The 27,284-nt window shown below is 52.6% G+C and overlaps 1 protein-coding gene across 12 annotated transcripts; it reads left to right on the top strand.

Annotated features, from left to right (window-relative positions):
- The first annotated feature begins 2,201 nt into the window (after positions 1–2,201).
- GPR156 (G protein-coupled receptor 156) lies at positions 2,202–26,491 on the top strand. 12 transcript variants are annotated; one of them, XM_030234881.2, is made up of 12 exons: positions 2,213–2,319; positions 9,231–9,345; positions 10,529–10,598; positions 10,710–10,849; positions 13,446–13,582; positions 15,776–15,911; positions 16,773–16,883; positions 17,930–18,055; positions 18,480–18,575; positions 21,284–21,520; positions 23,689–23,847; positions 24,396–26,491. In XM_030234881.2, exons 4-12 carry the CDS (start codon positions 10,745–10,747, stop codon positions 25,572–25,574), a joined length of 2,286 nt encoding a protein of 761 aa, XP_030090741.1. In that variant the 5' UTR covers positions 2,213–2,319; positions 9,231–9,345; positions 10,529–10,598; positions 10,710–10,744; the 3' UTR covers positions 25,575–26,491. The 12 variants fall into 12 exon arrangements, with proteins under 12 accessions (XP_030090734.1, XP_030090741.1, XP_030090739.1 ...); XM_030234879.2 differs by having other exon boundaries at positions 10,707–10,849; XM_030234875.2 differs by having other exon boundaries at positions 10,455–10,598.
- Positions 26,492–27,284: the final 793 nt, after the last annotated feature.

Genomic DNA, 27,284 nt, shown 5'->3' with positions numbered 1-27,284 from the left:
CAGCAGGACCCCCATCCCTGCAGAGTTTGTAACACAACTCACCTTAACCATGGGCTATCTGCCCTCATTTGTGTCTTTGCAGACCTCCATTCCTTCCTGCTCAGCAGCACAAATCCTTCTTTGGTGCACACCTGTAGTGCAGCAGGCACTTTCCTGCCTCCAAGCATTTTTGCCAGACTCCCCAACATCCTGGCTCCAACTGCATGTTCTCTGACAATGCCAAGTGACACCCAGAAGGATGTCCCAGCTCTTGTAGGGGTGCAAAGCCAACTGGGATGATGTTGTGGTCCCACTTCTGCTGGGTGAGGAATAAGAGGTGATGCACATCCACGTGTCTGTAACAGTTGCCAAGGAACTGTCCATATCCCCAGAGCTTTGGGTTTTTGTTTGGTTTTTTTTTTTTTTGTTTTGTTTTTTGGTTTTGGTTTGGGTTTTTTTTTTTTTTGAGAGCAAAACTGAAGCACACACAAAGAGGCCATTTCTCATTATCACAGTTTACAAAGTGCTTAGTAATAAACATGAGTCAGTGGGGCACCAGGAGAACTCTCTGCTAGCTTTGGGAGGAACCAGAAATAAGTCACTTCACTGCTGCTCCTGTGTGATCAGTCAGGGTCTCACTCCTCTCCCCTCACTTCCTGCTGAGAGATGTTTCTACTTATGGTCCTGGTTTCATGGAGGCAGAGACCAGATTGTTAAATTCAGTCTAAGAGCCTTTTTAAAAGAGATCAGAGATACTGAAATGTAGGGACCTTTGTTATAGCCACTCTGAGCTGCAGATAATCTGCACCTCTGCAAACTGGAGGGCTGCTTTCAGTATCAAAATTCAGAATTAATCCATTGGTCTCCATATTTTAAATCAAGGGGCTCTTTCATTACGTGGCAGTAACAAGGCTCTTGCCTCCTTCACCTGCTCTGGAAGTGACCCTTGGCCCCACTGAGCCTTCATCAGGAAAACACTTTCTGGAGGATGGTGTTAAGACTCCCTGGGCAAGGTTTGTGCCACTGTTTAGCCTCAGAGGAGGATGGGAAAAGGAAGTGGAGAGGTCCTATAGCAGCTTCTCCTCTGCGGGACATCAGTCAAATGGGAGTAAAGGGGAGTGGGAGCTGCTGCCAGAGGCAGAGGCTGCAAACTGGATGATTTATCAGGCTTGGGAAGTAACAGGTCATTGTTTGCTTCTGATGGTGTTGTGGGGCACAGCGTGACCAACAGTGCTGTGCAAACCTCTCTGCTCTCATTCAGACCACAGCTGCCCCTTGCCCATGGCTCTGCAGGTCTGGGAATGAGCAGGAGTGAAAAATTAGCACAGTTCATGCCAGGGCCTAGCAGAGATGGGTAAATGAGATAAACAGAATGGTGTAAGGAGAGAAAACCCGCACAGCCTTACACCTGTCTGCAAACAGCCCTTTCCAGCAGCACCTGGCACTTGGCTGCAGGCTGGGAGAGAAAACACGGTGCTGGAGCACAGCTTTTGGCTTTCAGAGTTGGGGGGAAATTCCAGTAAAATGGAGTGGGTGTCTTGAGAAGAGAGAGCACAAAGTTGATGCGAGTGAGCTGCAGGACCGTGGGAGGCAAGACAGGGAAACGGTCAGCACGGGGATGCTGTCAGTGGCGGTGGGTCTGTCCGCAAGACACCGAGCACTGCTCACACAAACATACCTACTGCAGTAGTCACGCCGGCTACCACTAGCCATGGGGCGGCACAAGCTGGTCACGGAGCACGAGGTTGGCCGCCCTCGCCTTTACTCACCTTCTCGGGCCGGTTTTGCCACAGACGTGGGGCTTTGTGCTGCCTCAGCTGCCAGCAGCACCCGAGCGAGGCGGCCCCTTCCCAGCCGGGCGCATCCCGCGGCAGCAGCGGGAGCGGGGCCGGGCAGGAGCGCGGGGCGAACGGGCTGCGGCGTGGCCAGGTCAGCCGGGGCTGTGCCGGGGGTCCCGTTCTCCCGGCTCCGCGGTGTTCTGGGGAAGGTTCGGTGCCGCTCTTGTCTGGAGGAGCCGCCGGCGTGAAACGGGGTCCAGCCCTGCCGGGACAGCCTCGACCCCCGGGCTTTTTCCCCGCTGCCGAAAAGTTTTGTCCCGGTCAGACAGGAGCGGGGCCGGCTCCGCCGCCCAGGCGGGAGGAGCGCGGCCTCCCGGGCCCCGCCCGCCCCCGCCAGGCCGGGCCGGGCCGGGCGGAGCCGGGCGCTGAGGGGCGGCCGCCGGCGCCGAGCTCCGCGTCCCGCCGCGGCTGCGGGGCTGCTCCGGCCCGGGCGCGTCGCTCCCGCCAGGCTCCCGCAGGTTCCCGCAGGTTGGCACCCCGGGTACGGGTGCCGTCCCCGCAGGTGGGTCGGGGCTCCGCCGGGCGCGGTGTGGGGAGAGAGGGGCCGGCAGCCGTGGTTGGGGCTGCGAGCGGGATGGATGAGACGAGGGCGCCCAGATTACCTCCCGAGTTGCTTTCCTGCCCTGACGCTGTTGGCTTTGGTGGTTTCGCTGTCCTTTGTGCCCCTTTGCCCACAGCCCGCGGGACCCCAGCGCTGCGCGGCCGCGGGATGGGCTGGCAGCCCTCGAGCGCTCCCGCCTGCGGCACGGAGCCGTGCTCGGGGCGCGATTCTGGGGAATGCAGAGCTCCTCGTTCGCCCTTCGCTGGCTTGGCTGTGCCCGGAGTGCATCCCTGAGCTCGAAGCGGGGCGGGCTGGGGCCGGTGTTTTGTAGCTCCCCAGAAAATACCGTCCCAAAGGTTCCAGGCAGCCCCCGGGAGGCGCCTGTGGGAGCGGGAACCTGCCAGCACCTGGCGATGGGAAAGGGCTGCCTTGGAGGATGCAAAGATGTGAAGCTTCAGCGCTAGGTCAATTTGTGCTAACCAAACTGCTGTTACCTGGGCGAGCCGTGTGCCTTTCGGAGTTCAAAATAAGGGGAAGAAAAGTTGCAACCAACAGTGCAGCAGCCTGCTGGTTGGAGAGGGAGAGAGGGGGACCCTGTGCCCTGGATTCACAGCGCTGCTAAGGGGTGAGACCCCCCCCCCCCCCCAGGAAACTCTAGGAGCCAGCTTGTCGGCTTCTCCTTGGCTGCCAGAGTTGGGCATGACACAACTCTCAGGGACTCGGTCATCTCTCAGGGAAGGGTGGCTCATGGACCCAGAGCTGGATTTTCTGCTGCCCCACAGGTGCTCTGCATCCTCAGAGGGGCAGGGAAGAGGCCAAGGGAACCAGATCCCGGTAACCGGGAGCTGCCAGTGTTGAGTTGCAGCTGGCATTTCTAATGCAGCCTTGGCAGAGCTGCCACATCTCCTCACCCACCTGCTGCCAGGGCACTACTCCACTCTTACTGCAGACCCCGTGCTGACACAGTTTACAAGCAGCACTTTCCACACGGGCCTGGTTGTGCCTCCAGCTTCAGAGCTGCCCCTCTCTACCCCTGAGCAAGCCTCACTGCTGTCTGCAGGGAGCCAGGCTGGCAGACCTCGTGGAAACCTTGATGTGGCCCTGGCTCTTGGTGGGGGGCTTGTTTTGCCCAGCAGGGAGACTAGAAGCCTGAGCAGGGCAGCACTGGGTGCAGTTTGGCAGCCTGTGGTACCCGGGAGGGCAGCCAGAGGAGCCGTGGACATCTCTGGCTTTCAGAGCCTTAAGTCAAATCTGTCTCCTAGGGGAAAATATTCCCTGCTGCTTGGTCATCAGGGGTAAGGTGAAAGAGCTGTAGTGCTCTGTTTTCCTGCCTCTTTAAGGACTAAATGTGTCACTTGATTTCCAAAATCCTGCCAGATTTCAAAGGAAAAAAAAGTAAAATAGAGAAAAAAAAACAGCTGACCTTGTTAGGGCTAAAAGGTGTCCCCATGCTTGGGGCTGTGTGGCTTTGCAGCCTGGCCATCCTAGCCCTGTTTGTGAAAACACAGGTGTGCTGGTGCTGTGAGGGGATGGTGTCTGATTGCATGAAGGAGCAGCTGCAGCTTTCTGCCAGCTTTAGAAAGGGAGAGCTCTTGAAGGCATATGCTTAATGTGAAACATAACTTAATGGAAATATTCCTCCTGAGGTCTCTTCCTCCTCTGCATTTGATAGCTCGGCAGCAAACAGCTTCAGTGGGAGTGAGCTTCTGCTTTTAATTAAGTCATACACACCTCAACCACAAGGTAGATCTCCCTTGTAAATCAAAATTCTAAATCATCAGGCTTTTTTACCTCTTATTCATGGTGGCTCTCTAAAGGTGGTACAGTTAAGACAGAAAAAATCACAGGCTACACCTTCCTGTAAGGCTGTTTAGCATGTTCCTGTTTGTTAGGCTGGTGCTAACACCCCAAAGGCAGAGGGAGCTGGTGGAGGGAAGAGATGCTGGAGCCTCCAGCAGTAGTGCTTGGGACTGAGCTGTGCCTCAGAGCAGCATATTGGGGCACATGCCCAAAGGAGAAGGTAGCAGCAATTGATGGGAAAGGCCTGGGAAAAGGCAGGTTTCTGAGGCCCGTGGATGGATGGGAGCAGGTATAAAGGCAACAGAGGCACCAGGAATGGGCACGGAGCCCTGAGACCTGGTAATGCTGCCCCAGTCACAGCACCTTGAATCAGCATCCTGGTGGAAAAGTGTGAGTGTCACACAGCCACAGTGGAGTCCTGCAGCCTCCTTGTCCTGTGACAAGGTGCCAGCCTCTCTGGGGCAGGGATGTGGGTGTGATCCATGGCAGGGATTCAGGATTGACCAGCCTGGCAGACGGGGGGGGGGGGGGGGGTAAGGGCGGGGATGGGGGGGGCTCATGGTTTGGTTGCAGCAACTACCAGAGGAAATTGTGAAGCAGATGCTTGGGGATATTTGCACACCTCCAACATTGCTTCTCTTTGGCTGTGCCTGGCAGTGTGGCAGGCAGGAGGTGCATCGCTGGGGGCATGGGGCATGGTGGGCATGCAGTTTGGCCCTGTAGCCAGCCCTGGCCACTTCTGTCTCTTTGTGGTGAAGGTGCAATGCAGCATGAAGTTGGCTGTGTGTTTCTGGAGAGGTAACCCCTGCCATCCCACTTACAGGTCATCTGCCACATGCCTAGCACTTGGGATGGAGACCTTCCTGACTCAGGGCTTGGGAATGAGCAGGGAGGTTATCCCATGGAAGCAGAACTACACCTACAGGTGTGGTCTCCCACTGATAAATGAAATGGAGTGAAAAAAACCCAGGATTTTTCCCAAAGTGGTGAGGCGAAAAGCCTCTGTGTGTCCCAGAGGTGAAAAGCCTCTGTGTGTCCTTCCTGTCCATGCAGCACAGCTGCTGTGGGCAGAGGCTTGGGCAAGGGAGCAGCACCTCTCCTTCCTTCTCCGAGGGGTGCTTGTGGTGTGCCCTCTGCCCATTTCTGGGGGAAGCAGCTGTGCCCTCCTCAGCCCCAAGTGGTGAGGCTGCTGTCTCGCAGCAGAGATCCCACTGCCTCTCTCACTGGCTGCAGGAAGGTGAGCTTCCACCTGGGGGTACCGTGGTGTCACTAAAATTCGGCTGGAAGGACTTTGCTGGCATTTCTGCTGTCGCCTGGCTCTGTGTGAGGAGCCTGCCAGGACATCTGGCCAAGCAGGGATGAGCTCAACACGAGGGGCAGTGGGGTCCCCACCCCTGGATTCCCAGCCACTCTGGGGAGGCAGAAACCTGAGGTTTCTGCTCATTTCATCCAAGTGCTGCTCAGCAGCACTTGGATCTGGACACAAGGGAGGCCTCAGATCTTTGAGTGGCACAAAGTTGCTTCTTGGCAGCTCCAAAGATTTGGTTTACCTCCTCATCAACTCTGGTCTTATTGGCCTCATCTGTGGCATGCTCCCTATGCCTCTTGGTATTCCCTCCTAATTTTCCTTCCTTTGAGCATCTCCAATCTATTCTGTCTCTGTTTCTCACATGCCTGTCATTGTACAGCAATTATGGTTAGAAAGTTAAAAGCCTTATCAGCTCCTTAGTGGGAGAAGTGTGAGTCAGCTCCTTGCAGGACTGTGTGGTGGTTCAAAAAAAGTAATGTGATTTTTTGGGTTTTTTTTTTTTTTGTGCATGAATGTTTCTTTAATTGAAAATGTAAACCACAGAACTGAAAAAAGCCAGGTAGGTATTCAGCCTGCACTGACAAAGTTAAAAAGTCTAGAGGTAGGGCTAAATGTGCCAACCTTGTGCCATCCTCCCATGCTGAGGGAGCTTCAGTGGACAGATGAGCAGCAAGATCAACATTCAGAAGTTATTGCCTTCATGATATTGAGACATGCTTTCCAAAATGATAGGAGGCTTGAAAATCTCACCTAGTTTCAGTCAACACAAAATTTCAGGTTTCAGTCACACAGCGAGCTCCCCATGCACGCAGAGTCAGAAGCACCTTGTCCTGCATCTCGCTCCTTTGTGTGCAGAGGGTCCTGCAGCTCCTGGTGGTTATTCTCACTGAGCTTGCTATCTATCTGTGAGGTATGAAAATATCTGAGGGGCCTGGAAATGACTCTGGAAATCCCAGGGACTGGACCTGAATGAAGCACGACAGGCTTCATTCTGCTCCAGTCCCTGGAGCACAGGACAGACCCTGAGAAGAAGGGTGACAACTCTGTAGTTCCCTGGTGTCCCTGGGGATCGAGCCTTTGTAACCGAGGTTTTAGGATGATGTGATGGGTTTCTTGGTTTTCTTTCTTTTTCCTTTTGTGTTTGCAGGGAAAAGCATGAAAGTGTAGGTGCCGAAGTTTTAAATATAAATTAAAAATAATCTTCAGATATGCTGTGTGTTTTAACTCACAGTTTTTAAGTAGCATCATTGCGGGGGGTGTTGCAGTAAGTCTGGCTTGTGACTTTTTTTGATCACCTTGGGGATGGCAATATTGCAGGTTTCTCAGGCCAGACTAGAAGGGATCTTGTTGGACAAGAAGAGCAGAAGGAAAAAGCAGGAGCCTGACTCGGAAGCACCAGATTTTGAATTGCAAAACCCCATCCCGCGGTGTTCACATTGCCGGAACAGTTATCCGGCTGATTTCCCACTGTCAGTGTGCAGCCTGGTGTCCTGTCAGCCGAGGCTGCTCCGCACCAGCAGAGCTCCATCTCCCACCAGGACTGGCAGTAGCAGCACAGACCCATCGTGGGTGAGCCGAGGTTTTCTGCTCCCCTCCTGAGGCTGCAGGAGTGGCTCTGCCCTTTGCACATTGCTCCTTCTCCCCACTTGTTCTTCTCTGCCTCTGGCTACACAGACGCCTTCCCAAAAGTTCTTCTCAGCAGATGTTTCTCCAGATGTGCTCCTTGCAGAGGTGTGCATGTACCATTTCTCTGTCAGGGCTGGTGTGACCAGACAGGATTGCAGAGCTCATGAAGACTGGCACATTTCTGAATGCGACTGTTCTGTTGTCTGTGATTTGACATCTTCAGTTTTGCACCTTTTGATTCACCAAGCAGCAATGTCACCCTTGGGAAGAGGCTTCTCTTTCAACACTACATCAAAATGAACCTGTTGGGGTGAAAAGTTCATTCTGCCTGCTCTGGGTCCATACATGCTGCACCAATTTTTCATCTTCTTTAAAGGCTTTTTTCATCTGGTTTTTTTCCCAAAAGAAATGTTTTGAAAGGAAAGAAGAAACTTGGAGAGAGACAAGATGTGCCTTTAGACATCAACTGCATCTATTTTGAGGACTATTTATGTGTTAGTCTACAGTTACTAAGCATTGTTAGATATTGGACTCAGGGGTTTTTGAGGTGTTTTCCAACCTTAGTGTTTCTATGATTCTGTATCTGTCCCTTGAAGTGTTCAACAAACATGTAGATACCGTGCTTGAGGACATGGTTTAGTGGAGGGGTTGGCAGTGCTGGGTTAATTGTTGGACTTGATGATCTAAGAGCTCTTTTCCAACCTAAAGATTTAATGCTAAGTATTCCTGGGTCTTGACAGATCTAAGGAAACAGGTTTTCCAGGCCTGGAGATCAACCATTGAGGTGACCACAAATTGCTTTTATCCAAATACTGTTTCTAGCAGTCAGTGCTTCCCTTTTATCTGAGAAGATGATGGTGCTAATATTTTTCATGTGGTTCAGCCACTTGTTTCCTGTTGACTTTTGTCTTTTTGGATCATGTCTGTGTGCAAGCCAGTGCTCCTCTGTGGCCAAATACTCTGCACCATGTCCCAGACAGCCACCAGATTGAAGGCCACGGAGACCAAGGGCAGAGCGAGGCAAGCACAGCTCTCAGGTCCCTTCCAACCCAAGCCATTCTGTGATTCTGCTCTGGAAGTGATCAATCAGAATTGGTTGGCATTTTAACCTTAAAAACACCCCCAGAAAACCAAACCCCACAAGCCTCTGCTCTCAACAGACCCTTACATTTTAAGGATGTGGGTTTTTACCTGTGTTGTTGTCTGTCTTGACAACATTGCCCAGCCTCACCCTGAGGTCAGTGACCCCCCAAAGTGCTGGTCCCCCTTGGATGCTCTCCAGGCTACAGAGAAGCTTTGCTGCCAGCTCTCACAAGAGGCAGGAGCTGGGCTGGAAATGCCTGTTGCCTTTCAGTGGCAACTGCACTGGTGCTTGCTTTGTTGCATACTAATGAACACTAATTAGCCTCGGCTTGTTCCCAGCTTTGTGTGGGAGCCGTTTGCAGAATGCAGGGGTGGGGGCTGGGGAGACCCCAAGGGGCTTCTGCCCTTCTCCAAGGGATGGCGTCCTGGGTGGATGAGGGCTCAACTGGTGCTCCTTGTGGTAACACCTCCATCCATTTGTGAGCCACAGGAAGGCTGTGCCTGCTGGCCTCATGCCAGCCTTGGTAGTGGTCCACCTGCCAGGTGTGTTCCCCCTCTGACATGGCAGAAGGTTACAGGGAGTTATAGGGCTTTTTGTCTTTAAACCCACCTGGGGATATGGGGAGGAGGTGAGTCCCTTGGAGGCTGGGCAGTGCTCACCTTCAGGTCTTCTCAGCATCAAAGGTTGAGTGCCCCTCTCCTACCCCCATCCCCACCCAGTCCCTCCCCACTGTCATTGGTCTCTGAATTGTTCAGCTGAAGCCTGTCTCCTCCTCTCCACTGTGCTTCCAGCATTGTAGCAATCCTGGCATTCACTGCAGCAGCTGGATATCTCCTGCACCCATGGCTCTTGTCCAGTCACTCAGCCTGAGCTATGGAGGGCATGAAAACTCCCAGAGGATGAGCCTGCTGCAGATGGGAAACCATGGTTTGCCACAAGCTAGAGAGAAGGAGGCTTGATGGAGCTGGGTGGCTTCAGCATTCTTGGAAAACAAATCTTTACACACCATGTAAAGATTTACACTCTGGCTGTTGTGTGATACTGTGTTTGTAGGACACAGCGAGCTGATCTCACGCTGGGGGAAGTTCTGGCAGGGGCAGGACGCTGCCTGGACCTCCAGTACCTGAAGGCTTCTGCCAGCAGGAGAGCTGTGGTTATTGCTTCAGAGGTGGGTCTGCTAATTTTGGACAAGTAGACCACTTAGCTTGATGTGCTTGGGCTGGAACTTGTAAGCAACTACTCTAAAGCTGAAACATCATTCTAGACTCAAGCTGAGAACAACACCTGTAGCTTTTCTGGCATTTGAATCCCGATTATGCTCCATGATGAGCATCAAGTTTCAGACCAGGTCCTGGTGACCGTGACTTTTTAATTTACTCTTTCTTTGCTCACATAATGACAGGAGTTTTTCCAAAGAAAGGACTTGGAAAGAGAGCGCATCAAAGTGTCAGGAGCAGCAACAGGGAAGGTTGGAGCCCTGGCCAGGTACAGGGGATGCTCAGCCAGGGAGCAGCACCGAGGAGCTTGATAGGGATAATTTTTTCCTCCCACCTGTTGTTAGGAGCAAATGGGGAGCGAGCTGTTGTGCCTCCTCCCCAGCTGCTAACGACGGGAGACTCGCTTATGGTCGTGCGCTGGAAGCTAATTAAACCTGGTGACAATGGTAATTGAGTAAGGATGCTTGAGGATAAGTATGACCTCATGTCTAAAATGGTAATGAGGCCTATTAAAATCCACACCAAAAAGAGAAATGAAAGGGGGAACAGAGGCAAAGGTGGTGCAAAGGGAGCAGGAGCAGGCAGGGACAATACCTGGCAGCCCGAGCACCGGGAGGGAGGGAGGGAGAGCATGGAGGTGTCAGGCTTCTCCATCTCTTTAATAAACAGCCAGCTCTTCAGGTGGCCAGGCTGCATCTGGGGCCCAGTCAGCCAAAACACTGTGTTCAGGCACCTTCCCCTCTGCTCACCCAGGCCTGGGTATAGGTCCTGGTAAGTGATGGCAGCACTCGTTGCTGTTTGTTGTTGTCTTCACTGGCTGGTTCTCTGCTGGAAGAAAGGGATGTTCCATGAAACCAGCAGTCACTGCCAGCTCAAGGAGGGTACTTGCAAAATGGCCCTGAAATTGCTCCAGTGCAGGAAAATGCATTGGCAAAGAATAGATGCAGCAGGGCCTGGGTGCCATGCTCCTTCTTGGACCAGCACAGCATCTCATTTCAGCTCCCAGCTGGGATATAGGGGCTGGGGGCCACTCTGACCCTCCACAGGTGTTGTTTTGCAGGGTGGTGTAGCAGTGCTGGGGTTGCCATTGTGCTCCATGGGAGCCCTGGTCCTGAGCTGACTTCCTTGCTGCAGAGGACACCCAAGGGACACTGGCAAGGGGCACTCCCTGTCCTGGCTCTGGACGTGCATCACATCAGTTTGGGTAAGCTCAGCCCCAGGCTGTCCACAGACCCTTCTCTGCTGGCAGGGGGGATGTGGTGTGTGCCAAAGGTTTCTTCTTGCTGGTGAAAGCCAATGCTCATCCTTCCAGCAGCAAAGGTACGGCTGGATGACGGCTGAGGATGTGCTATGGAGCCGGGATTCAACTGCTCTAAGCTCTGCGATGGCAGCTCCAGTTTTGGCAGCCAGGAGCAGCAGCAGCGGGCCCTGCAGGAGCTCTGCACTGTGACAGTGGTATGTATGGATGCACTGGGATGTATGGGTGCAGGGCAGTGCTCTGGGGCATGAGGTTTGCTCTGCAGAAGTAGATCTGGGGAAGGGATGAAGAGGGGGTTGCAGCTGCCAAGCAATCCCAGTCCAGCTGAAGGCAGCACACTGTCACCTGGTTGACAGACAAGACACTCCCAGTCTAGGTGACACCCAGCAGTTATCCAGAAGGGGGGAAAGCATCCACGGCAGCCAAGCCATGTCAAGCAGCCCTCCCATGTGTCAGCCAGCTGCTCAGGATTGGCCTGCAATAGCCCCATCTCCCCTTGACCTTTCCTGTCCCCTCTAACTTCAAAGTGCTTTTCAAATATGAGTAGAGCAGGATTTAATTAAAAGTCATCCTCTGTAATAAGTGGTACCTTCCCCCTCCACCAGTAAGGCGGTAGATATGACACTGGGGTGCACTCAATTGCAGCTGGCACCACGTGGGGCTGCTGGATGGAGCAGCGAGGCTTGGCCCACTCGGCTTTCCATCACGTCCTGCACGACCATGGGCCTTTAATTAAAAGACTGTAAGCTGCTTGGCTCCTCTGGCTCTGGCAGCCGGCTTACAATTAATATTCCCCCTGCCAGGACCAGGATTTACTGCGCTCAGCAGCCAGCAAAGCGCTCCATCAACTTCAAGTAGCATCAACATCCAGGGCAACAGCAGTCAGGTGGGAGGGTGTGTAGGAGAGAAAAAGTGGAGGTCATAGGGGTGTTTCTGATCCCTAGGTGGTTGCTGGGAATAGGGTGCAGTAATACTTTTGACAGCAGCCAGAGGTGAAAAGATTTTGTTGGTGGGTGCATCTGGGAGTGAAGTGCAGAAGCCCCAGAATGCTGAGTTTGCCCTGCTCACCTCAGTGGCAAAAGCCAGGACAGAGAAATAGAATGGCATTACAGCCTTGCACCAGCCCTGTCAGCTCCAGGCGGGGCGGAGGATGGGCCTCATTTGTGCCTAATGATGGGGTTTTCACACAGAGTCCTGGTGTAGGCGGGGCACTGACCTGGCTGACCATCTTCACCATCTGGTGTGGTCTTCATTTCCCAGAGAGGCAAAAGACTCCCCAGGGAATAGCAAGAGGGAAGAGCAGGGGTGAAGCAGTTTTCAGGGGGGAAATGAGGATCCCCCCAGGGATCCTTCCAGGCTGCTGCAAAGCGAGCCTGAGATGTGCACACAGCTGTATCCCGGCAGCAGCAGCTCGCAGCTGGATGTCTCTCCCAGGCAGGGGTTTGCCTTTCCCAGTTGCCCTGTGACCAGCGTGGCACCAGACCAGCATGTGAGCTGCCAGGAGCCTGCAGATCAGCTGTGCTCATGTGGCAGTGACACGTTTTTGTGTCAAGAATTATGTGGTGGCTTTAATTCTGCAAGCTGTGCGTTGTTCTTGGTCGCCCAGAGGAGATGAAGCCTGGCTGGGGAAGAGGGATGTGAGGCATTGGCTCTAAACAAATGCCTTTCTTCTGCCTGAAGATTTATTTCTAGCAAGGTTGGAAGCAGAAACAGCTCAGACCTTGAAGTAAAAATTGGGAGTTTGGGGCAGTGTCAACTGTCAGGAAAAGTAGTCTTCTGCAATAGAAATTGGATGCAGGAATACCTGAGAAAGGACTTGGCTCTAAAGAAGTTAGTGAGGAGTTGTGTGATCCCAGCTCAAACCCCATTCTCCTCCCACCCCCCTTAAAGGGGATGTGCCAGCACTTTTATTAAAGTGTTGCTTTTTTTAAGGAAAAAGAAGTAACCCACACGTGCATACCCTGTTAAAAATGCTGGAGCATTTTAGATCAGCAGCGGAAGTAGGTTTCTTGTTTCACATGGGATCATTTTATCCATTTTATGTTAATAAGGAGATAGCAGAGATTATTTTAAATGGAGATTTAAACCCATAAGGTGGTTTGTGTGTAAGGAGAGAGGTGCGTCCATCATACCCGCTTTGGGAGTGTCCCTCAAAAGCCAGTTCTCAGCTGATGCCTGCCTGGGACCAAGTTAGTTTCCATCTGGCTGGGAGACTGGTGGATTCCAGCTCAGTGTGTCACCACCTCTGAAAAACGCTGTCACACTCCCTTTGCTGTGCTCCTGCACCCACTGGCAGCTCTGCTGCTGGCTCCCAGTCACGTCCACTAGCTGATCGATTCTCTGCTGTGGGGAGGGGTAAGGGTGGGAGCCAAAAAGCATCTAAAGAAGCGTGTACCAACTGGGGCACCACGGAGCCTTTTTCCAAAGATTTCTTTCCAGAGGACAGTGGGGAATCAGTGTCCCTGTTCCCGTGTCTCAGAGGCAGGGCTGCCTGAGATTTATGAATCACTTGTACATCTTCATTATGGATTTGGCTAGTTGGCCATGAGAAGAGGGCTCCTGGACTGCCGTGTCCTCCTGAACACTCAGCAAGTGACAGAGGACATGTCCTGTCCACACACATCTCAGTGGCCTTACCTGCAGGACTTGGTCTGGTGCCGGAGCATCTCCTTACTGGGATCCAGGGTTTCTGGCTGAGCAGGATAACTGTGGGAGGGATCATGCTGGAGTAGGGACCTTCTTTGCTAAAAGCCCCAGCAATGTCCTCTTCCTTATCCCTTTTGCTTCCTACAGACATCATTTGACCGCAGTATGAAGAGCTCACCATCCTTCTCTGCTGGTCTCCTGGGAGTTGTTTGGACATTCCTGACTGGAGGAGTCCTGCTAGCACTCTTCTTTTTCATCTTCACTATTCGCTTCAGGAAAAACAGGTAAGGGGATCCCTCTTCTCCTGGGCGGTTTCCCTGAGCTGGAGTAGCAGAGTCTGGCTCTTTCAGGACCAAGCTCTGAGCTGATGACCAGCTAAGGATCAGGAGGGTGTAAGCCTGAAGGAGCAGCACAGGGCAAGAAAGGGCAATGCCAGGGATGTTGCAGCTTCTTCCATCACACAGAGTTTTGATCACTGGTGGAGACAGTCCTGTTTGGACTGTTCCTTTCCTCCCCAAGGCAGGGAGTTGTAGATAGAATGAAAGGAAATGGCCTCAGGAAATGCATCAGGGGAGGTTCAGGTTGGACACCAACAATAATTTTTTCACCAAAAAGGTTGTCAATCATTTGAACAGTCTGCCCAGGGAGGTGGTGGAATAACCATCTATGGAAGTGTTCAAGACTGGATGTGGCACTTAGTGTTGTGGTTTAGTTCTCATAGTGGTGTTTGGTCAAAGGTTGCACTTGATAGTCTTGGAAGTCTTTTCAACCTTAATGATTCTATGACTCTGTGGGTGCCCTCTGGCACAGACAGTGCTGCATGGTCTCATCCAGGTGCTACTCAATAAAACCATCAACAAGAGTGGGTAAAAAGAGAGCTCAATTCTGCTCCACATGCTTGAGAGCATTGCTCTGAGCAGCACAGCTCCATACAAAGGCCATCATACTCCCCACAGTGTGCCATGTCCTTCCTGCTGTTGGGCCACTCCTATTTTGAAGATCTTGGTAACCCTTTTTGCTCTTGGTGGTTGCTCGTATTAGTGGAGAACATGATCTCCATTACTGAGAGAAGCTGGTAGTGAAGTGTAGACTTTTTTTGGTGTTGTTCAGTCTGCACAGAGGAGATAAAAAGTCCTGCTCCCCTGAAGGCAGCATAAATCCAGCAGAAGGCTCGGCAGTTACTCATAGCTCAACCTGTCTCAGCCAGTGCTGACCCTTCCTCAGCAATTCTGGATGTCTCTGCTGCCTCTTCGCTGCCTTCTCCTCAGCCTCATTGGCCCCTTAGTATTTCAGCTGCTTCTTCCTCCAGGGATACATCCCTCTCCCAGGCTTCACCTGGTGAAGCCTTTGCTCTCCCTGTGCCATTGTTTTGCACAGAGGTGTAATCTGAGTGGAGCCTGCACTGATGTTGTTGGACTTCTCGGGTGGCTTTAAGGAATTTAGTGCTCTGACAACCATGGTGCAGTCGGGAGGGTCCTGCCCATAAGGGTTTGTGTTGAGAGCCCCGTGCCTGCTGCACTGCAGCAGCTGCATGACCTGCATCCCAACTGCATCCCAGTGTGAAGCACTTCATTTACTGAGTGGGGTTGAGTTCAGTGGCCACTTGAATTTATGTTCTCGGAACATGCTGTAATGAATGTGTGTTATTTATTTGCTCTGCAGTAAATAAATACTGGTCTGCCTCCTGAACCTGGGAGGGCAGAGGAGACCTTTCTCAGCTGCAGCTGACGGCATGAGCTGGTGAATATCTTTCTCCAAGGGCTGAGACATGGTGAGGAAGGCAGGGAGGGAGAGAGACAAGTTGAACCCCAGGCTTTCTGACTGCAAGACAGCAAGCCAGGAAGGAGCTCAAGGAGAGAGAAAAATAATGACTTGGCAGCAGGTCGAAGGGGCAGAGCTATTGGGGAGGGTGGCAGGAGGTGCAACTTTCACTCAGTAGGCTGGCTGGGAAGGGTGACAGGTCAGAAGAGATCAGTGGGTTGATTCTCCCCTCCCTGAATACAGTTACAGGATTATGAGTGATGAGGTGAAATTACAGAGGGGAGACTGTAACCTGAACATTGCTGGCAGCTTCCTGTGCTGAGTGTGGAGATATCTCTCAGAGGAAGGAGGAGTGGGAAGGGCCTGTTCCTGGAGGCACACGTAGCTCTTGCACCTAAAGCTTACTGCTAGGGACTGTCACCCTGGGCTGCATTGGTGTGGTTTTCCACCTCTGTCCCTCTGCAGCAGAAGTGCATAGGCAGGGCTAAATGAATACTTGAAGGATTGTGAAGCACTCCAGCAAGAAAGGGGAGAGGATGGGACCGTGGAGTAATGACTGAGCTTTTGGAGCAGTGGTGAACAGCACAGGCTGGGGGTAGACAGTGTGTCAGCATTCCTTGTGACCATCATCATCCCTGTAAGGGGACTTCACCCCTGTGCTGCCAGGTCATGCTGCTCAGTAACTGTCACCAAATCCCCTGCTTTGTTTCCTGGAGGATTGTGAAGATGTCCAGCCCCAATCTCAACATTGTGACCCTGCTGGGCAGTGGCTTGACTTACACAAGTGCTTACCTCTTTGGGATTCAGGAGCAGAGCCTGCCATCTGGAGACTCAATGGAAAAGCTAATTCAGGTGAGCAGGGGTTTTGCTGGGATGGGCACCTTGACTCATGTACAGGCCTGTTTGTACATGCTCTCTCCCAGCCAGCTGTCACCTGTACATGCTCTGTCCTAGCCACAGCCTGTCACCACCACGTTGCTCAGCTGGGCTGTGGCTTTCACATACACAAAAGGCAGCCAGACACTTTCTGTCTGAATGGCCTTTGCTCTTTTGCAAACCACATCTGCACCGAGGTCCCTGGGGGACAGGTCCTGCAGGCAGGCAGGCTGCTGGGCTTGTAGAAGTGCAGCAGGCAGAGGGGAGCACAAAGGGAGATGGGATCCTCCACACAGCCACCACTGCCTGACACAGCACAGGTGCTGTGAGGCTGTGGGTGAGTTTTTTGGCTGCAGAGCAGATCTTCATCAAAATGCCCACCTGTGTGATGAGCCCCCATGTCCTGGTCTGAGGCAACCACCCTGCCAGACTGAGGACTGGGCATGCACCCGTGTGGGAGAGTGGGATGGAGCACACCCTGCATCCTGCTCAGCCACTGGGCTGGGGATAATTAATGGAGGTGCCAGCAAGTGATTTATGGGTGCTGGGACTTTCTGTGCCCCTGCTGCTCACAAGCTGCTGTCTCTCCCTGCCTGCCCTTCCAATGAGAGTCTCTAGACAGGCAGAGAAAGGAAGGCAGCAGGCATGCTTACAGAGCAGTACTTGCCTTTGAATTTATTTCACCTTGTAGTCAGCTTTCTAGTATCTGGTATCCCCCTCCAGAAGTCAGAAGACTTCTATCTTCTGCTGTCTTCTTCAGCCATCCCTACTGCACCCCATGCTGGGAGGGTGTGTGGTGTCCCTGCCTTTCAGCCCCCTCGCTCTGACCCCTGGCAGGTGAGGCTGTGCCTGCTGTGCGTGGGGACCTCCCTGGTGTTCGGCCCTGTCCTGGGGAAGAGCTGGCGGCTCTACAAGGTGTTCACCCAGCGGGTGCCCGACAAGCGGGTGGTGAGTACCCAGCCTCTGAGGGGGAAGGGGGAGGACACACTTTCCATGGAGGGCAAACGCCAGCAAGTCCCAAACCAGTGTGGGATAGCAGATGAAACTGGCACATGATAGGGATGGATGGTGCAATCACAGGTCTGGTTTCACACCTGGCTGGGCATGGACCCTTCATTTATTCCTGCACAATGAGGCAGGAGCTTTTCCACTCCACAGGCAAGTGGGTGCCCTGCCAGGCTGCCTCTTCCCAGTGGAATCCCAGCCCCATCACCATGCAGTGTTCTCATTTTACATTGGCCACATGCCTTCATTACGCTGCACACCAATGTTTGTGTTCAGGTCTGTTTTCATCCCACAAAAACAATCAGCTGTTTCTGTGGGATGAACATAAACCAGGTGTCCTCAAAAGCATCTGATCTAGGGCCATCCGCAGATGGATCCGTTCTGCTCTTGAAGGCAGGAAGGGAGCGCTGGGCTCTCCTCTGCAGCACTTAAGGATGAGGATTCAGAAACTGGGAGGGAAATGGAAAATCTGTGCACAAAAAAGTGCACTTACAACTTTCAGTGGTCACTGTCACTTTCCAGCAGTGAAAAAAGTAGGTCTCAGATGAAAGATGGGACAAGAGGGTTTGCAAGGGAACTTGGGTATCAGCAAGGACTCCTGTTTCACCCTGGGATCTGTGTTAAACTTGCAAAATGATGCTCCTACCAGGTTTTTTCTCTGCCCTTTTTGTCTCTGCTGGTGATATGGTCATAAGGGATGATAGTCTTGTTTTGGAAGAACTGTTTTCTGTCATAGCATTTACCTGCCATCCGGACCATCAGGCAGGGTTTGTACCTGGTCTCACGCCTGTTTACATCTCCAAGAATTTGGGAGTTGAAGACAGAGATCTTGTGGCCATCTCAAATGTAGGCGCTGGACACCTCTCTGGGCGAAGTAGTAGGATAGATGTGTCACTGGAAAGAAACAACAGACAGGGACCCAAGGGGGATGGAGGTCATTGGTGTCCATTCCTTCCCCATAGTAACTTTTGCTTCTTGCATGTTTGCAGATTATCAAAGACCTGCAGTTGCTGGCGATGGTGGCAGCATTGGTGCTGGCAGACACTGTCTTGCTCTTGACCTGGGTGTTCTCTGACCCAGTCCAGTGCTTCCGAAGCCTCAGCATCTCACTGCGGGTAAAAGGATGAGGAGGGGTGGTGTGGGATTTTGCTGAGCTCTGTGAAAAGAGTTAATGGGTGGCCAGGCATTTGGAGGTGGTCTTTGAGAAACAACAGAAAGAAAAATGAGGCAAAAAACCTTCTGGGCACTCTGGATTTGGTTTATGTCTGGTCTACTACAGAGACAAGAGTCCACTGCAAAATTTCCAGGTCTGTGCAGATCACCTGCATGACACAGGAGGGCTCCAAGGTATCCGCTTTAGAGAAATGTTTAACCAGCCCTGTAGGCAGCAGAAGGCCAAAATCTTCTTGCTTTAAGACTCTGCCCCTGGTAGCACCAGCTTTGGCCTCTCCTTTCATAAATTTACAGAGGAGACCAGCTTCTTCCCGTTGGTCTGTGCCAGGCTGCAGCCTTCACTTCTGCCTTTGCCTTGCCTTGTAGGCAACAGAGAAAGGCATGACGTGCTCCGTGAGCCGGGTGCAGTCCTGTGCATCGCTCTATTCCGATCTTTGGCTCGTTCTCATTTTAGGGTTCAAGGTATGTAACCTCTTGACTGCTTTGTGCATTGAATCTCACCTCCTCCCTGCCTTTCAGCCTAAACTGTTTTGCAGCATTTGTCATCTCGCTGCCCTTCCAAGCTACATGCCCAGTGCAGATCCTGGCTACTCCTGTTCATCTCATAAGCCTTCTTATTCCAGCCCTTCCCATCTTGGGAAGGGTGAAGGCCCTGCTAGCTGCTTTCTCCTTGCTTCACCATCTCCTTTATGTACACTGTGCACATACAGTCTCTCAAGATCTCTCCTGGCAACCCCCTGAGCTTCCTCTCACTTCTTGAAACCCAACATCTTCCTGGTCTTTATGTCACACTCCTTCCCTAAAGACTCCAGTGAATGGCCACTGCCAAAGTGGCTCAATCCCTGTGTCCTATGACTTCAAACCAAGGAGGTGCTGATGACAAGTGCTTGGTCCCCACCTTTGCAGGATGCTTATCATGTTAATTATACCTCTGAGGTGTACTTTCACTGGTGAATCTCTGCACATGGCCAGTCTTCTTCCAGCAGTGTTAGTTATACTGATGTAACTATGTTGGTATAATTATCACTGTAATTATCTGTGGTCTCATGTGTCTCTGGTATGGCAGAGGCTGGACACATTTCAGAAAGCTGATGTTGATGAAGCTTGTGAGATCACAGCCTTTTTTTGGGAATGGCTTAATCTCTGCGTGCAGCACAGGCACTTTCTTTGTGATTCACTGTAATGTAATACTGACCATCTACCCAGAATTATAGGAAAAAGAGCAGAAAGGGACCTCACAACACAGCCAAGTCCTTCTGCACCTAATTTCAAAGTCCTTAAAAGTCCTCTGGTGTTAGGGAATGTAGGCATTACCTGGGCTTTCAGTGCTGTGTCTCTACCTCTGATTTTGTCTGCAGTTTGTGTTAGGGTTTAGAGAGGTAATGTCTCTGCCTGCAGCCCTTACAAAATCCTTTTGGAAATAAAACATCCCCATAATCAGTTCCAGGTAATCTTTTTAATGTTGTGTTGAATCTGGCCCTGTTCCTTTCTTCTTACTGGGGGTCATGGAGTATTTCCTTGGTGATTTCTCTGGAGTTAGTCTGGATTTACACTAATGTGAGTGTAGGCTTTATCTCTGCATACATAGCTCTTCTTAGCATCCACAGCATTAATGTGCTCAGCCCTTTGGGAGGACACTCAGTGTATTATCCTGGTTTTACTGGCACAGAGCAATGAACAGAAATGACTTGCCAAGGACATGCCTGGAATTAGAAGCAAAGTCCTTTGCTCAAGTTTAAAACAAACAAACAAACAAGCCACTGAGAGTCCTAGTTTAGGAGACGGCAGCACTGTTGTCTGTGTCCCAGATAGACTGTATGAATTTAAATGGGACTTTGGTGCTGGGTTTTTCCTGCTCAGGGATTAGGGGTTGCCTTGCCTTTGGGCTGTTTGGAGGTGCCCCATGGTGGACACAGTTATGATCCAGTGCAGATTCTACAAAGCAGGGTCAGGCACCAGCCCAGTTCCCAGCAAAGCAGGTTTCACTCTTACAACCCCACCCTGAGACCTCATGCTGCTTTGAAGTTGGGAGTCTCACCAGAGATCTGGACATGAACCTCCCTTGCTTGTGTCCCTCCAGGCCTTAACCCTGGCAGTGGCCATCACAGTCATCGACCAGGCACAGCACAGAGGGGTTCAGAAGGGTCTAAAAAACATCTGCATCTCGTGTCGCAAAGCACTTCTTGATGCCCAAATAACAATGACACCTAGTAAAAGGCTGACACTGGGGAGCACAGGAATAATGTAGGTCACATTCCCTGTATTCCAGGTCCTTGCAGGAGCTGGGACTTTGTTAGATGGTATTTCCAAATGATCCTTAAGGCAGACCATGCTCAGCTCTATGGAGGCAGGCACTTGGTGTTTCCTGCTAGTGTCACCTAGGGAAGGAGAGGCTTATCCTGCTGGGTAGTTTTATCCTGAGCACACTGGCAAAATGCATGCATGAGACCCTTGAGGAGGAGGGTGGTGAGACAGCCTGCTCTGAAACAACTGCTCTACTTGGGGGGAGGGAGAGCCTCTGTATACAGAGCACTTCTATAGCGCCCTTCCCTGCCGCTGGAGTCAGGAAACAGCTAAAGGAAGGGAAAAGAATTGCACCTGGTAGTTTCCTGGATTATTGCTATTTAAAGAGGCACCAAGTACATCCTCTTCCCTCCAGTCTAAACCTCCATGTCTCCTTTCCTTCTTCTTTGAATCCCTTTTGGATATCTTTCCTGCTCATTCAGAGGAATGCTGTTGCTCCTTGATGGCACCCACCGCTGCATCCCTGAAGGGACCCCTGCTTCCTGTCTGTCTGCCTTTGTTTCTCCTGCTCCAGACTGCCCAAGGGGTGGTTTTCACAATTTCTCCCAGCCATCCCCTGCTCTGTGGCAGCACCTGCTGACCTCTGACTCTTGGCTTTTCACATCCTTTGGCTGGAACCCCCCGTGCCCACCAGGGCCCTCACTCCTGCCCTGTGTCCTCAGCCCCACGCCTGGCCTGCAGCAGCGTGCCGGGTGTTTGCCGCAGCGTCACCACCGCACGCTCCAGGTCTGCATTATAGATCAAAGAGCATTAATTAGGATTGCGCTGAGCGTGATCTGAGCTCACCCGGCTTGGTGCGACATGGGGGTTGACACCATCAGGCTGTAATTTTCCACACTCTGGAAACCTCTTTTTTCTGTTTCCAGAGTATCCTCCTGCTATACGGGACCTACTTGGCCGGTCTGACCGACAACGTCAGCTCCTCACCAGTGAACCAGTCCTTGACACTCATTGTCGGGGTCAATCTTGTTTTCCTGGCTGCTGGTACCATCTGCTTAGTTCACCGTTTCTTCCGTGCTTGGCACAATTTGTTGTTTGGCTTTACCTCTGGAGGCATCTTCGTGTGTACAACCACGATCAACTGCTTCATCTTTGTCCCACAGGTATGCTGCCACCTCTGTCCTGTCACTTGGCTGGAAATGGGCACATTTTCAGAGTTTAACAACAGCAGCCGTGGGTGTCAATGCACTCACTTTCCTGCTTTTTCCCCCAAAATGTTTGGAGTCACCTGCACAGCTCGTTCTCCAAGCCCCACCCCACCCTGGTGCTTCTGCTTCCCCAAGCAAGTTCCCTGAGTTTCAAAGAATCACAGAATTGTTTGTATTGGAAGGGTGCTAAAGATCATCTAGTTCCAACACCCCTGCTGTGAGCAGGGAAGCTTCCACCAGACCATGCTGCTCAAAGTGCCATTCAGACTGACCTTAAACGTTTCTAGGGATTGGGCTATCCACAACTTCCCTGGGCAAGCCTGATCCACGGTCTCACCACTATCATAGTGAAGAATTTCTTCCTTGTATCTAATCTAAACTACCCTCTTTTCAGTTTAAAGGCCTTCTCCTTTGTCCTACCACTGTGTCCTTGTAAAATGTCCATCTCCAGTTTTCTTGTTCCTTGTCCCCTTTATGTCCTGGAAAGTCTCCAAGGAGTGCAGCACTGCTGCTCAGAAACCCCCCTGCAGGAACGTGCCACAGGTGACAGGCACGCAGACAGCACACATGAGGCGAGGCAGCCACTGGCCTCCTCCTCCTGCTCCATGCAGGTGGTGAGATGTGTCCTTTGTGCAGTTGTCCTTTCCTCATGCCTCACGTGCCCACTCGCACCAGGAGCTTCTGCCGCTGGCAGTGATGGAGCCAGGCACAGACCATCCAGGTGGCCCAGCCACTCTCAGAGACTTCTTTGCTGCTGGTGGTCCCCAGGGGAGGCTGTCCTCCTCCACACTCTTGGAGAAGGAAGCTGGGCTTTGCCACAAGCGAGGAGGAGGAGGTGGAGGTGTTTAAAGGAAGCCTTTTGTGGTGAGGTGAGGCACTTCTGCTTCCTGTGTCCTCCAGGAGCAGCCTGGTGTGCCTGGCCACCACATTATTGGGAATAATGTTCCCATTGTTACAGGGAAAGGAAACAGTTATTTACTTAGTTGAATGTTTGGAGGGATGTTTGGGCTCAAGGACATGAGGTGAGAAAGGGAGGAAGAGGTGAAGCTGAGGAAAGTACATCTGTGCAAGGGAGGGCTCAGGGGATCTCAGCAATGCATATAAATATCGGTGGGGGTAGAATAGGGAAGGGGCAGCGAGGCTCTTCTCAGTGGTATCCACTGACAGGACAGGGGACAATGGGCACAAACTGAAACACAGGAAATTCTGTTTAAACATGAGGAAAAGGCTGGAGTTTTTTCTGTGAAGGTTGTAAAGCACTGGAGCAGAATGCCCAGAGAGGCTGTGGAGTCTCCATCCTTGGAGATACTCAAGGCCCAGTTGGACACAGTTGTGAGCAGGCTGCTCCCTCTGAGATTGCTTGAGCAGGGCACTTGGAATGATTTCCAGAGGTCCCCTCCTGCCTCTTGAGGCGGTGTAACTGCAGAGCCCCAAGCCCTTAGATGAGCAGCCTTTGGGAGCAAGGATCCAAACCTCCTCTGGTGAGCTCCAGGCCTGCTGGTGCACCAGGTCTCTTGGACTGAGGGAAGAGAAGCTGATGAGCTGTACTTTCACTCTGTCTGTACCATTTTTCTTTGGGAGCCTGGGGCCCTTAAACATTTTATTTAACTTGGATCTTTTAATTCATTACCTTGTTTTTCCTAATGGGCTTACTTTTCTATAGCTCATCTGAGATCAATAAACAGCTGGAGCTGGGCTGCACAAGGCTTCCAGGCAGACACTAGATGAGAAAATGGATACTAAACGTTGCTGGTTTTCAGCTTGTCACCAGTGATTCAGGGATAAGGGGGCAGGCATGACACTGTCTTTGTCTGTCATGGAGTCAGGGAGTGGGGAGAAGAGGGAGGGGGCTTTTACAGTGTGCTCAGCAGACTCAGTGCAGCCAGGCACTGACCCTCTCATGCATTAAAAGCTGGAGCCAGGAACAGGGTAGGGCTCAGATGGGTGGGAGGCTCCGAGTGACACTGCAGCCCCTCGCCCAGCCATCTCTGGCTGGCTGTCTCTGCTCCACCCTGCCTTTGTCTCCCCCTCTCCATCCCTTTGTCTCCTTCGCGCTTGAGCTGTGCCTGCCTCCCGCTGTGTCGGCTGGGGCTCTGTGGATAACACCCTCTTTTACTCCCCAGCTCAAGCAGTGGAAAGCCTTTGAAGAGGAAAGCCAAACCATGAGCCACATGGCAAAATATTTCACCAGCCCGAGCAGGAGCTGCCGCTCAGTGTACAGCGAGGAGCAGCTCTACCAGCTCATAGGGGAGAAAAACTCCATGAAGCGTCTGCTCACCGAGGTACGGGGCTCTGCCAGCCCCCCTCCTCCAGCTTCCCCCCTTCCCTTTTGTGGGCTGAAGGCTTTGCAGGGTGGGAAGCCCTTTTTACACCCCTGTCCACACTGGTGATCCCTCACCACACTCTTCCTTCCTGAGGGGAAGAGCTGCTTTGTTCTGTCAAACTCCACCACAATTTAGGCATAATTTGGAGGGCTTAAAAGAATTCTGTAGGGAGGAGCACAAGAGAGCCTGGTTCCCACAGCCTTGTCAAACGTGGTTAATTTAGAGGGGAGGTGCTCTGTCTCAGAAAAGCCCCCAGCCTCCTGCTCCATCACCTGCACTGCATGGGCAGGAACACCCCAGCCTGAAGAGCTGCCTGCCCAGTGAGCCCCTTCCCACACACACATCGGGGGGGCTGCAGGGGAGGCTGAGGTCACACATGCTGCTTGTGTGGCTCTTGCCATGCAGAGAGGGGTGATTTGTTTTCAGGCAGTGCCTGCTTCCAAATTGGCAGCATTTTCCTCCTCTCTGCCCGCCCCACACTTGACAGGCTTATTTGTTTGACACAGAAAAACGCCGTGATCGAAAGCCTGCAGGAGCAAGTGAGCAGCGCCAAGGAGAAGCTGATGAGGCTGATGTCTGCGGAGAGCGGCTGCGACCCCCGTGTGCTGCCAGCAGCTCCCTGCACCTGGAGCCCAGGGCAGCCTGGGGATGCACCAGGGGACTGTTGCCCCCTGGATCCAGAGAGGGATGGATGGCAGCCCCCCTGTTTGCTGGGTACATCACCTCCTGGCAGCATTGCTCAGGCCCTCCAGAAACATGCAACCCAGGAGCCCGTTTGCACTCAGGTGCTGCTTTTTAATGGAGGGGACAGCATTGAATGTGGCCCGAAAGATGTCCAGGAGTGTGGGACACCTGCAGGGCAGGGGCAGCCTCCGGAGCAGCTGCCAGGCCAGGCCAACTCAGCTGGTGTAGCCTGGGAGTCATCCCCCAAAATCAGCTATGTAAACAGCGAGAAGCTGTGGGAAATCTTGCAAGAGTTAAGCCTGGATGGCAAAAACTACAACCCAGCCTTATCTGCAGGACCCCCACTTGGCAACCGGGGCACCTCAGGCGAGCAGGGAGAAACATGGGTGGGCCAGGAGGGCTACCCAGGCATCCACACACCCCTCAGCCCCTACCTGGCAAGGCATCAACGGAGGATCCCATTGCCCCCTGCCTCCACACGCTTCCCTGGACACCTATCCCCTCGTGCCAGCTGCAGGGTGAAGGAGGTGGGCAGCTGGGGCCGCGGGGAGTCAGCACAAAACTCCCTGGGAAAGGGAGGGGACATGGCTGGCAGAGGGCTCTTTCACGGCCAAGCACCATCCCCTGCAGCCATCCCGAGGGAGGCCAGCTTCCAGCCAGAGGGGTGGCAGGCATGGCCCGAGTCCCAGAGTGCTTCATCGTGCATCCCGCAGGAGCGGCGGCGGCGGCGGCAGGGCACCCCGAGGGGCCCGGCAGAGCCCTCCCTGCGCTCGCTGTACTATTACCCAGACTCTGACTCCAGCAGCAGCAGCTCTGAGGAGGTGTTTCATGGCTGCCACCGACCCTGCTGCGAGGTTTGCTTCCAGAGCCCGCGTGGCTCCCTGGACAGCAGCAGCACGGACACGGACACAGAGCCCAGTGACTGTGAGGATCACCAACACCACGGCGGGCCCCAGCCTGTGGTGAATTTCAAAGAGGATCTGAAACCCACTTTTGTGTGACTGGGAGCACCCCTGCCCCAAAGGCAAGCGCCCTCCCAGCCCCAAAACACTGCGTGTTTTCTGCAATGCTAAAGCCACACATCCCTCTGGGAAATGTGCCTTGTTCTGGAATTTGGGGACTTGCCCCATCCTAATTTGCAGTTTCAGCTGTGACTGCAGCCTGAGTTTGGCTGAGAGGGGCTTGGCAGCACTCAGGGAGGTGGCGGTGGCCTTGTCCTGGCTACTCTGGGCAGCTGCCTGTGTCCCACAGGTAGCCGGCAGTTCTGTCCATCCTGGTGCCAGCAGTGGAGAAACCGGGGCTGGGGGGCTGTGAGAGCCCAAACTCCATCTCCTCAGAGAGCTTTCCCTGTTAGACCTGTGTGATTTGCTCTGGCAAGGAGCAGCATCCTGCCTCAGAAACAACCGCGGCTTCTTGCACACGTCTCCGTACGGAGCGACAGAGGACTCCTTCCCCCGAGGCTGCCCAAGCAGAGCATCCCACTGGCATCACCCCCAGCTGGGGATGGGAGACAGATGCCAGAAGCAGTTGCAGGCTGCCATGCACTTGGGGTGTGCTGCTTCCAGGCAAAACAAGGACTTTGGAATGCGGGGTGCACAGCAAACTTTTGGGTTTTGGTGGGGGGTTTTTTGTAGCATCTGAACGAGAAAATGGAGTCCAAAGGTGATGTCTGTGGAGGTGCATTTTGTGTTCTTCAGGTGCATCGTTGAAGGTGAGACTCAGGTCAGAGCTGAAGGGAGAGACAAGCTAGCCATTGTAAAGGAGGATCTGGAAAGGGGTTTCTTTTTTTACGTTGATTTCTGGGTCTTGTGCCTTTCTGTCTGTCTTTGTATGGATGATATAGTCTGGAATAAGGTTTGTTTAAATTAATATGCTCTGTTTAATTTTTATCTTAGAAACACCAAGAACAGTAAATCCAGTCTGTGTGTCTTTTTGGGATATTTATCATGGCATTTGAGCTTATCGTTTCCTCCACAGGAGTTCAGGATGCTGAGACCTGATGCCCAGTGCAATATAAACCTTTTGGAGAAAGGCTTGATTAAAAAAACAGGTGTCAGAGGAATCCCAGAGCTGGTTTTGAACAAAGCATGTTAGCACTGCCCCTCTCCATTACCCTTCATGATGGTGAAATCCCTCACTTTTCTCTCCCTTCACTCCTTCACTGGTGTCACCCTTTTTTCCCCTGTTGCCTCTGCAGTTTTCCAAGCCTGCATGTACGGCAAATCATAAAACTCAGTAATCTTATGAGGAACAATATTCCCACAGCCCCTGTTTGCTTTTAAAATGGAAACACCCCAGACAGTGTAATCCTTTTTTTTTTTGTTTTTTTTTGTGTGTCACTTCTTTGCTAATAGAAATCGTTCTCTTTCAGTTTTGTCTCAGCACTTATGGCTCTGGCGTGGGAGAATTGCACTGACTGGGAGGGTTCCCTGCGTGTGCAAACCCGGGAGCCCGGCAGCTCCCTGCAGTGAGACTCGGGATCTCTCTGTCCCCGTGGCCTTCCAGCCGCCTGCAGTTCTGCAGCGCTTGCAGCAGGTGCTGCTGCTGCCACGCCGGGTGTGCCGACAAACACCAAGTACATCCCACGGCACTGCCACGCTGGGACAAGGAGGGGAGACAAGCACGCTCTAGGGACCCTGTTAAATATGGGTCAAAACCCTTCCCCACCCCCAAACGTGTTTAGAATGACACTTTGCTCTGGGGCTGGGAAA

The sequence above is a fragment of the Serinus canaria genome, chromosome 1 (assembly GCF_022539315.1).
Source record: "Serinus canaria isolate serCan28SL12 chromosome 1, serCan2020, whole genome shotgun sequence".
Taxonomy (NCBI): domain Eukaryota; kingdom Metazoa; phylum Chordata; class Aves; order Passeriformes; family Fringillidae; genus Serinus; species Serinus canaria.
Note: the sequence above shows the minus strand (reverse complement) of the source record. Positions and strands in the feature narration are given on the sequence as shown.